Source organism: Elephas maximus, chromosome 4, assembly GCF_024166365.1.
Source record: "Elephas maximus indicus isolate mEleMax1 chromosome 4, mEleMax1 primary haplotype, whole genome shotgun sequence".
Lineage (NCBI taxonomy): Eukaryota > Metazoa > Chordata > Mammalia > Proboscidea > Elephantidae > Elephas > Elephas maximus.
Window position 1 is genome coordinate 92,661,627 of NC_064822.1, and position 12,143 is coordinate 92,673,769.

The 12,143-nt window shown below is 35.7% G+C and overlaps 1 protein-coding gene across 1 annotated transcript; it reads right to left on the bottom strand.

Moving 5' to 3' along the window:
• Positions 1–11,122: 11,122 nt before the first annotated feature.
• Positions 11,123–11,651, bottom strand: LOC126075304 (60S ribosomal protein L23a-like). Its single transcript, XM_049882813.1, has one exon. The coding sequence runs from the start codon at positions 11,642–11,644 to the stop codon at positions 11,177–11,179; it is 468 nt and encodes a 155-aa protein (XP_049738770.1). The 5' UTR covers positions 11,645–11,651; the 3' UTR covers positions 11,123–11,176.
• Between the last annotated feature and the right edge of the window lie 492 nt (positions 11,652–12,143).

The window sequence follows — 12,143 nt, forward strand, 5'->3', positions numbered from 1 at the left end:
TGATAATATAAAAAAAATTTCTATCAGAAAGGTATATTAAGGAACACAAAAACATAATAAAACATATAGTAAAAATTTTAATGTTTGTAATAATATTTTCCTGCCATAAGAATAGAGAATCATATCAATAAGCCAATTGGAAAGCCTCAAATCAACCCTAGAATGGAAGAGATTTTACATTCTGATTACAACAAATACGACATTTCAAATAAGTGAAGTTAAGAAGTGTAATTTAACAAACAGTACTTGCCAGTTTATATATTAGAAAAAAAAGTCAACATTGTAAGATTTTATGTACTGCTGAGGAAAAAAAAAAGTAGCAAATGAACTAAAACAAAATGCTTATCATGTAGACTCGTATTCTATACCAGAGTAAACTTGGCACGCTGCCTGTTTTTTTTTTCAATAAAGTTTTATTGGAACTCATGTTTCTTCATTTACATATTGTCTATGGCTGCTTTTGCACTATAACAGCAACATTGAGTGGTTGTGAAGGAGCCTGCACGGCCTAAAAAACCTAAAATATTTATTATCTGGCCCTTTGCAGAAATGTTTATCAACTCCTGCTCTATATTTATTGAATGAGCTATTTTAGAGTTATTTAGATAAAAAACCAAAAACCAAACCCACTGCCGTCGAGTTGATTCCAACTCACAGCGACCCTACAGGACAGAGTAGAACTGCCCCATAGAGTTTCCAAGGAGTGTCTGGTGGATTTGAACTGCTGACCTCTTGATTAGCAGCTGTAGCTCTTAACCACTACACCACGAGGGTTTATAGAGGCTTTTAATTACATTATCCTGGTGGTGCAGTGTGTAAGAGCTCAGGCTGCTCCCTGGAAACCCTTTGGGACAGTTCTACTCTGTCTATAGGGTGCTATGAGTCGGAATCGACTTGATGGCAATAGGTTTGGTTTGGGTTTTGGTCGTTCATAAATATATAAATGATGCATATGTGCAGCAAACCTGTTAAGCTGTAAATAAAACTCCTTCCAATTCAAAATCCAGCTCTTCCAGATTACTTTTCCACTCACCATTGTCCATGTCTATTTTTTTTTCATACAATAGTGTCCTCTGCTCCATCTAGAACTTTGCTTATATAGCATTTTTGAAAAGTATGTTCTAACTATTGTTTCCAGTGTTTTCTTCCAAGGCACTGGCACCTGTTCTCAAGTTTGATGTTGATGTTGCCTTGATCTCACCAGGCAGACTTAGGAAGAGACTGTGGCCTGACTGCCAGTGATGGAAAGACTTCTTTGGTTGTAAGAGGGATTCTGATTTCAGAGATGTGAAAATGTGTGTCTTAGAGTTAACGAAATACAGTTGATCATTTTTTCACACCATCATAGAATAAATTCCAGGTGAAATGAAGAGTTAATTGTAAGAAAAAAGACATACAAGGGCCAGAGAAAAACATGGAGAATATGCAATCTGTAAAAGGAATCTCAGGGTGAGAGAGTCTTCTCTAAAAATAATAACTTAAGAAGATACCATAATCTTAAACGCCAGCAAGCAGCCATCTAAGATGCATCAATTGGTCTCAACTCACCTGGATCAAAGGAGAATGAAGAACACCAAGGACACAAGGTGATTACGAGCCCAAGAGACAGAAAGGACCACATGAACCAGAGACTACATCATCCTGAGACCAGAAGAACTAGATGGTGCCCGGCTACAACCGATGACTGCCCTGACAGGGAACACAACAGAGAACCCCTGAGGGAGCAGGAGAGCAGTGGGATAAAAAAACAGACCCCAAATTCTCATAAGACCAGACTTAATGGTCTGACTGAGACTGGAAGGACTCTGGTGGTCATGGTCCCCAGACCTTCTGTTGACCCAGGACAGGAACCATTCCCGAAGCCAACTCATCAGACATGGATTGGACTGGACAATGGGTTGGAGAGGGATGCTGGTGAGGAGTGAGCTTCTTGGATCAGATGGACACTTGAGACTATGTTGGCATCTCCTGCCTGGGGGGGAGATGAGAGGGTGGAGGGGGTTAGAAGGTGGCAAAAAGGACACAAAAAGAGAGTGGAGGGAGAGAGCAGGCTGTCTTATTAGGGGGAGAGTAATTGGGAGTGTGTAGCAAGGTGTATATGGGTTTTTGTGTGATAGACTGACTTGATTTGTATACTTTCACTTAAAGCACAATAAAAATTGTTAAAAAAAAAAAAGAAGATACCATAATGGAAAACATCAATAGACTTACTTGTAATGAGACTTTGGGCATGTACTTAATATCTCTGTGCCTCACTTTCCAAATCTTTAAAATGGATAAAATATAATTTATCTCAAAGGATTGTTTTGAGGTTCAAATGAGTTGATACAGGAAGTAGTTAGAACAATGCTTGGTACACAGTTAAGTGCTATATAAATTTGAGCTCTTATTATTAGACAAACTCAGAAGACTAGTGTTTATAAAATTTTACCTTAAAGATCTCGGTGCTTTATTAATTTTTTTTTCTGGAAGTACATAGTTTTGACTCTGTGCCAAATAAGGACATCCTTACTCTTTGGTTTTACCATATTTTCATTGCAGCGAATTAGACATTGCATGAGTACAAGAGGCATCAACTGGTCAGTGTTTAGCCAAAAAAACAAACCAAACTCATTGCCGTTGAGTTGATACCGACTCATAGCAAACCTATGAGACAGAGTAGAACTGCCCCAGAGGGTTTCCAAGGAGGGACTAGTGGATTCGAACTGCTGACCTCTTGGTTAGCAGCCGAGCTCCTAACCACTGCACCATAAGCTCCATTAACATCTATTCAATTTAAAAAAAAACCCAAATAATTCTTAGGTATTCCTACATTTCCCTTGCTGTTTGCTTGAGTGTGAAAAATTTTAATTTTCTGGATTCCTATTTCTTAGTCACATTAGGAGTGACTGATGGTTTAATGGAAGTGTGTGTCATGTGGTCTATGTGTCTGAGTGCATTTGTGCGCGTGTGGGTACAGGCAGCAGCCTATAACTAAGCTCCTTCTATTTTTTTTTTTCTGTAACTAGAAAGATTGTTTTAATCCCTTTCTCAGACATTTCACAGAGTGAGAGGGCATATAGGTCGTGGTTGTTAATAAAATCCACTCACAACTTTCACGGGGATTAATCGCATTATATTTTATGCAAAGTTCCTATCTAGGCAATCCTATTAGAAGGTAAATAAATCCTCTCTAAACAGATGTGAATCTAAACAAAGGCATGGCATTTGCATATTTTACTCATGCTCCCTCAATGCAAATAAACAACTAAGTTAACTTTGGTGACAGCGTTTCGCAAATCTTACCTTGAAACAGTATTTGTAACATAATATTCTTTATTCCCATAAGTAGGGAAACGTTTACATGTTCTGACATCAAGATAATTTTAGTTCCCATGTAGGGGTTTCTGAAAGAATCTCCCCTGGCATCATGCATTAATTTTAAATTAAAAAAAACCCTAAGTAAAAATAAAAGGCAAATTACCAATTGAGAAAATTATCTAAAATATGCATGACAGATAATGCGTAAACTGAAAGAATGAATGAATGAAGAGTATGTATTTCTTATGATCTGCAGACATATTTGTTTGGATATATGGGGTACTGAAAAGACATAACTGCTTGACTTTGGTAGGAAATGGTTGTTCTGTGAGATGAATAGAATGTTCCCCTACTCTTCACCTAACTCTCATTCATTCTTCATCTCTCACTTTAAATATGGTTTTCCCTGGGAAGCTTCCCCAGACCCTGTAGACTAGCTGTATTTACAGATTACACTGTATTTTTCATATCATAGTCTGTATCATACTTAACTATAATTGTTCACGTGATGATTTGTATCTGGCGCTCTAGAAGATGATCTGTGAGGGCAGGAGACCTCTGTTTTGCTCTCCTTGGTACACCTAGAATCTGCACCTGCTCTTTGGTATCAGTTAAATCCATCAAGTGATAGATTCTATTAATCAGCCATGGCTTTTAAAATAGTTCTTTCTGTGACCAATGGCACGTGATAGAAATATGGCCCAGATTGATCACACGTTTGAAGGATGGCAGAGTTTATCAGATAGCCTATTTTCTGGGAACAGAGCAAAAATGAACTTGCATATTCAAATATCAAATTCAATGTTTTTACCATTGTAGCCAAGCTAAAAGAGATAAACAGTCACAATAAGGTCAGTCTTACTGTGTAGGCAATGTGACGAGGGATACAAGTGGTGACATTTCAAAACAGATTGAACAAAACAGTAGAAAATATCACTGGCTGTGATTCCATCCCAGCAGGAGGATGAACTGAACAACTTAACCGTTATCTTCAGACCACTATACGGTTTAAACAAATCTCTATTATAATACAGTATTTAATTTTTTTCTGCATATCTTATTGTAAAACACTAAAAATGTAGACATAAATAGAACATGAACATCCTTCTTCAGCTTTCTGCGGGCAACCTCGTTACCATCCTTCCCTAAAATAGCTACTGTGAAACATTTGTGTATGTGTGTCTTTAAAGTTGTTTTAAACACACTTGCACATGTGTGGATGTATTTATTTATATATAATGGTTCTTACATTTTTACATAAATGGCATCATACTATACAGTTTGTTTTATAATTTGCTTTTTTCCCTTTTCACGATATGTCATGGAAACATTTTCAGATCACTGATATAGATTTAATGCCTTATTTTATAAACAGTTATCTTTGTATTTTATAGTATGAGAGTGTCCATAACATAACCATGTTTCTATCTTTGGGTTGCTGAAAGATCTTTGAAGTTGCAAAAAATATTAGAGTGAATGTTTTTGATGAACAGGTATTTTTGTGTACAGGAATATATATTTCTTTTAGAAAACAAGGAATGGAACTACAAAGTGAAAGATATGTGTATTTAAATTTTACTGAAATCATTATAAAAGACCTTTCCCGTCCAGAGTTCCACCAATATAACATGGGTTTGCATATTTCTCATCACCTCATCAGTATCGATATTAATAATCTTCTGGAAGAGTTAAAAATTTTATTTATATTTTAATGATCATACCTATTTTTTTTTTTTTTTTACATTTCTTAGCCAGTGGTATTTCTTTTTCTGTGAGTGGCCTATTCAAAACTTTTGCCCATTTTTCTATTGGGTTTTCTTACTGATTTGAATAAGTTCAGGGTATTAGTTATTTGTTATATATATTGCAAATATTTTTTCTCAATTTGCTACCTTTCCATAACTTTGATATGAAGTGTTTTATTAAAGTTATAAATTTTTCCTTTATTGTTCTAATTGGGTTTTACCAAGTCATTCCTCCCAGCAAGACAATAAAATGTTCTATTTTCTCCCAATGATTTCATTTTTCATTGTCACCTATTTTTTTATCACATCTAGATGTTGATTGAAAGATAGAAATTCTTTTCTTATATTCAGTTTACAGAGGAATTCACCCATGCTTTTTTCTAGTAATTGTTAGCATCTTTTTTTTTTTTTTTTACAACATTTAGATTTCTGATATATTTGAAATGTATTCTTACGTATGCAGTGAGGAATGAATCAATTTTATCTTTTTTATTTCACATGGTCATCCAGTTCCCTGACACCATTTATTAAAATTTTATTTAATATTAATTTGAGCTATCACCTTAGTCATAGACTCATATTCTGAATCATATTATATCATGTACTGAGCCTATTTTTAAACTCTTTATTCTAAACTCTCTCATTCATCTATCTATGGGCCATGCAGCAGCACCACACTGTTTTAATTATAGAGACTTCACAGTACATGTTAACATGTGGTAGGGCTAATTTATCTGTCTATAGATTTTTCTTCCCAGTATTTTCTTTGCTAACTGTGCATGTTTATTTTTTCTATACTAAATTCAATATCAGCTTCCTAGCTTTAGGAAAAAAGTGACTTAGTATTTGATAGGGAAAACATCTCTTTCATAGATTAATTTAGGAAAAAATAACCTATTGATAATTTCTGAGATGTCCTGTCTACAAAGAAGCAGTGTCTATTTATTCAAGATATTTTAAACATTTTATTCAAAAAAGTCAGTCAAGTGTTCTGAACATTTTCTTGTTTTACTTATTTTCATGCTATTGTAAATGAAGTTTTCTTCCATTATATATTCCAACTTGTTACTATTTGCAAATATGAAGCTATTGTTTTATGATTGATTCTCTAGGATTTTCCAGATATATCACTGACAAATAGATATAGTTGTTTCCAACTGCTTATTTTTGTTTAATAGCATTGGCTAATTCCTCCAGCAGAATGTGAAATAGTGGCATATGTATTGGACACCTTAAAATGCAATATTTCACTTTAAGTAAGAAAGATGCAGGCTTTGGGTACATGTAATATATGAGTGTATCCTCAACTTTTGAAGATAGCTCTAAAAGCTGAGAAGGCACCCATTCATTGTATTTTCTTGAGAGATACTTTTTCACTATCTACAGAAATAATATGATGAAAACTGAAAAAAAAATTCAAGCTTCGAGTTGCAATATTGAAGGATTCTATGGGGAAGATATTAGATGATGCAGGAAGCATCAAAAGAAGATGGAAGGAATACACAGAGTCACTATACCAAAAAGAATTGGCCGACACTCAACCGTTTTAAGAGGCAGCATATGATCAAGAGCCGATGGTACTGAAGGAAGAGCTCCAAACTACACTAAAGCTATTGGTGAAAAACAAGGCTCTAGGACTTGACTATACACTAATTGAGATGTTTCAAAAAATGGATGCAGCACTGGAAGTGCTCACTTGTCTATACCAAGACATTTGGAAGACAGTTACCTGGCCAACAGATTGGGAGAGTTCTATATTTATGCCTATTCCAAAGAAAGGAGGTCCAACAGAATGCAGAAATTATCAGACAGTATTATTAATATCACATGCAAGTAAAATTTTGCTGAAGATCATTCAAAAGCAGTTGCAGCAGTACATTGACAGGAAACTACCAGAAATTCAAGCAAAATTCAGAAGAGGACGTGGAACCAGGGCTATCATTGCTGATGTCAGATAAATCCTGGCAAAAAGCAGAAAATTTCAGAAAGATGTTTACCTATGTTTTATTGAATATGCAAGTTGTTCGACTGTGTGGATCCTAACAAATTATGGTAACGTTGCAAACAATTATGCTCATGAGGAAACTGTACATAAATCAAGAAGCAGTCATTCGAAGAGAATAAGGGTACCCTGCATGGTTTATAGTCAGGAAAGTTGTGCATCGGGGTTGTAACCTTTCACCACATTTATTTAATCTGTATGTTGAGCAAATAATCTGAGAAGCTGGACTATATAAAGAATAATGGAACAACGGGATTGGAGGAAGACTCATTAACAACCTGTGTTCTGCAGATGACACAATCTTGCTTGCTGAAAGTGAAGAGGACGTGAAGTACTTACTGATGAAGATCAAAGGCCTTCAGTATAGAAAACAAAAATCCTCACAACTGAACCAATAAGCAACATCATAATAAACAGAAAAGATTGAAGTTGTCAAGGATTTCATTTTACTTGGATCCACAATCAATGCTCATGGAAGCAGCAGTTAAGAAATCAAATGACACATTGCATTGGGCAAATCTGCTGCAAAAAACCTCTTTAAAGTGTTAAAAAGCAAAGATGTCACATTGAAGACTAAGATGTAGTTGACCCAAGCCATGGTGTTTTCAATCACCTCATATGCATTAAAAAGCTGGATGATGAATAAGGAAGACCGAAGAAGAATTGACACCTTTGAATTGTGGTGTTGGCGAAGAATATTGAATACACCATGGACTGCCAAAGAACGAACAAATCTGTCTGGTAAGAAGTACAACCAGAATGCTCCTTAGAAGGAGGGATGGCGAGACTACATCTCACATACTTTGGACATATTGTCAGGAGGGATCAATCCCTGGAGAAGGATATCATGCTTGACAAAGTAGAGGGTAAGAGAAAAAGAGGGAGACCCTCAACAAGATGGATTGACACAGTGGCTGCAACAAAGGGCTCAAGCATAACAACAATTGGGAGGATGGCGCAGGACTGGACAGTATTTCATTCTCATGTACATAGGGTAGCTATGAGTAGGAACTGACCCAACGGCACCTAACAACAACGATAACAACAGAAATAATCATAGAAGTTTTCCTCCTTAGATGTGTTGATATGGTGTTATAATGTGTTGAGCAATGGTTAAATTCATGGTCATGAATTGAACTTATTTGAATCCTTAAATTCATTTGATCATACTGTATTATTTACTTAATGCAATATTGAGGTATGCTTGTTAATATTTTATTTATAATTTTTGCCTCAATATTAATAAGCAATATTGATTTGTAAATTATTTTTTACTTCGTATTATCTTTCTTAGGTTTAGGTATCAGCATTGAATTTGCTTCATAAAAATAACTGGAAGGTTTTCTTTTTTTTCTATTCTTTGAAAAAATTTATCAGCATTTGAAATATCTGCCCCGTAAGTGTTAGAATTCACTTTCCAATCCATCTGGACCTATGCTTTTCTCTGAATTGAATCCTTGGTAACATTCTCTGCTTAACAATGTTATTTCCCTCTTATCATTTCTAATTTTGTATATTTGTGCTTTCTCTCTTTTTTTTTTGCCTATTTTGTTGATATTTTTTCCCAGGACCAGAACTTTGATATATTAATTTAACCTACCTCATTAATTCTCTTTTCCATTTCATATTTAATCTTTATTATTTCTTTTCTTGTGTTTTTTTTTTTTGTTTATATTTTTCTTTTACTACTGTTTTGAGTTGGGAATATAATAATTTATTTTTATTCTTTCATTTTACTGATGTAGGTATTTAAGACATAGGGTCCCTGGGTGGTGCACACAGTTAAGTGCTCGATTACTAATCAAAAAATTGACAGTTTGAACCCACCCAGAGTGCATCAGAAGAAAGGTCTGGCAATCTGCTTCCAAAAGATCACAGCCTTGAAAACCCTATGAGGTGCAGTTCTACTCTGCAACACATGTGATTGCTATGAATCAGAATCAACTTGACAGCGACTGCTCTTTTTTTTTTAAAGACATGAATTGCCTCTGATCATTGCTAAAATGTGCCCTAAATTTTTTGTACATACTGTTATTTTGTAATTTCTGATTTTATTTCTCCTTCTACCAGAGAGTTGATATGTTGTTGTTAGGTGCCATCCAGTCGGTTCCGACTCATAGGGAACCTATGCACAACAGAACGAAACACCGCCTGGTCCTGAGCCATCCTTACAATCATTGTTATGCTTGAGCTCACTGTTGCTGCCACTGTGTCAATCCACCTCGTTGAGGGTCTTCCTCTTTTCTGCTGACCCTGTAACTGCCAAGCATGGTATCCTTCTCCAGGGACTGATCCCTCCTGACAACATGTCCAAAGTACATAAGGATGTGGTCTTGCCATCCTTGGTTCTAAGGAGCATTCTGATTGTACTTCTTCCAAGACAGATTTGTTCGTTCTTTTGGCAGTCCATGTTATAGTCAATATTCTTTGCCAACACCACAGTTCAAAGGAGTCAATTCTTCTTTGGTCTTCCCTATTCATTGTCCAGCTTTCACATGCATATGATGTGACTGAAAATACAATGGCTTGGGCCAGGTGCACCTTAGTCTTCAAGGTGACATCTTTGCTCTTCAACACTTTAAAGAGGTCCTTTGCAGCAGATTTACTCAATGCAATGCGTCTTTTGACTTCTTGACTGCTGCTTCCGTGGCTGTTGATCGTGGATACAAGTAAAATGAAATCCTTGACAACTTCAGTCTTTTCTCCATTTATCATGATGTTGCTCATTGGTCCAGTTGTGAGGATTTTTGTTTTCTTTATGTCGAGGCATAATCCATACCGAAGGCTGTGGTCTTTGATTTTCATTAGTAAGTGCTTCAAGTCCTTTTCACTTTCAACAAGCAAAGTTGTGTCATCTGCATAACACGGGTCGTTAATGAGTCTTCCTCCAATCCTGATGCCCCGTTCATCTTCATATAGTCCAGCTTCTCGTATCATTTGCTCAGTATACAGGTTGAATAGGTATGGTGAAAGAATACAACCCTGATGCACACCTTTCCTGACTTTAAACCAATCAGTATCCCCTTGTTCTGTTTGAACAACTGCCTCTTGGTCTATGTAAAGGTTCCTCATGAGCACAATTAAGTGTTCTGGAATTCCCATTTTTCCCAATGTTATCCATAATTTGGATAGAGTTGATATATAAAACCAAAAAGCCAAACCCGTTGCCATCCAGTTGATTCTGACTCATAGTAATCCTACAGGACAGAGTAAAACTGCCCCATAGGGTTTCCAAGGAGTAGCTGGTGGATTCCAACTGCTGACTTTTTGGTTAGCAGCCACGCTCTTAACCACTGCACCACCAGGGCTACAAGTTGATATATATATATCTTAATATATATAAGTATATAATATATGTATATATATCCCATATGTATGTGTATACAAACATACATATGTATGCATATTTTGGGGTAGAAAAGTCTTTTTAATATTTTGTTTCTACTTTTATTGCCTTGTGTTTAGACAGAATTGTTTCCAATATTTCTACTTAATAAAAAATTATTGATAACTCCTTTGTGACCAAATATATGATAATGTTTTGTTAATGGCTCAGTGTGCTTGATAGTAACATATACTCTCTACTGTCACGGTGTGGTTTTTATATATATCCATAAGATGTATGTTATTGGTTATGTTGTTTAAGTCTTCTATATTTTTATTTATTTTTTCCTCAGCATGGCTTGTTTTGTACTAAGAGTAATGTTTTAAAACCTCTTGTTATTAGTATGTTTCTGTAAATTTCTCTTTTCATCTCCCGTGATTTATTTTGTACATAGGAGATTGCTATGTTATTTTGTGCTTAAATATTCATAACTGTTATAACTTCTTTGTGAATTATGACTTTCAGCAATATAAAGTATTCTCTTTTGTCTTATTTAATAGTTTTTGGGCTGAATTCTGTTTTGTCTGAAATCAGAAACACACATTTGGTTATTTTATTGCTTCAATTTACCTGATACATCTTTGTACATACCCTTATTCTTTGCCTTTTAAATCCTGTGTTTTAGGTGTGTGTCTTGAATCAAGAGTTAAGTTTTGCTTTCTGAGCCAATTTGGAAATCTTTACTTTTTTTTTTTTTTTTGTGGTGAAAAAATTTATATTTAGAATTAGCCAGCTGGACTCAGTTTATATGATCCCAATTTTGTTGGCAACATCCAAAGCATCATAGTCAGGAGCCAGTCGAACATATGCCTTCTTCTCTCCATCGGGTCTAATCAAGGTGTTGACCTTGGCCACGTCAATGTCATAGAGCTTCTTCACAGCCCGTTTGATCTGGTGTTTGTTGGCCTTGACATCCACAATGAACACAAGTGTGTTGTTATCTTCTATCTTCTTCATGGCTGACTCAGTGGTCAGAGGGAACTTAATGATGGCATAGTGGTCAAGCTTGTTTCTCCTGGGGGCGCTCTTCGGAGGACATTTGGGCTGCCTTCGCAGCCTCAGTGTCTTGGGCCGCCGGAAGGTGGGTGAAGTGCTGATCTTTTTTTTGTGGCTATGGACGCCTTTCAGCACTGCCTTCTTCGCCTTCAACGCCTTTGCTTTGGCTTCAGTTTTGGGAGGCGCAGGGGCTTCCTTCTTAGCTTTCGGCGCCATCTTCGTAAAAAGGCGGAAATCTTTACTTTTAATAGGCAAGTTAAGGCCATTTATACTTATTGACATTACTGATATAATTGATCTCAATTCCAACATATTGTATTATAATTTCTATATGCTTTATGTTATATTTACCTGGTATGTCTTCCTTACTACTCTTATCTCACATAATTAAGAAGGTTTGTATATTTTGTTCTAGAGATTACCTTTAGTTTTATAGTTTTTACAACACATCAAAACTTCATTTCTTCAGTTTTAAATATTACCCTTTGACTCCTACCTAATACCTACACGACAAACAAATAATTATATTATCTTTCCCTCTTTAACACATGAGAGTTGTTTCCCCTTTCTAACACATAGAGTATATGTATATGCCTCCGCATAGTCAATAAAACATAGGTAAACATATTTCTGGTATTCTCTTTTTTGTCAGGATCCATCTGACATCAGCAACGGTACCTCATATATATATAAAACAAAACCCATTGCCATTGAG

Coding starts and splice junctions, on each gene's coding strand:
- LOC126075304 (XM_049882813.1), bottom strand. CDS start 11,644: ATGGCGCCGAAAGCTAAGAAGGAAGCCCCTGCGCCTCCCAAAACTGAA.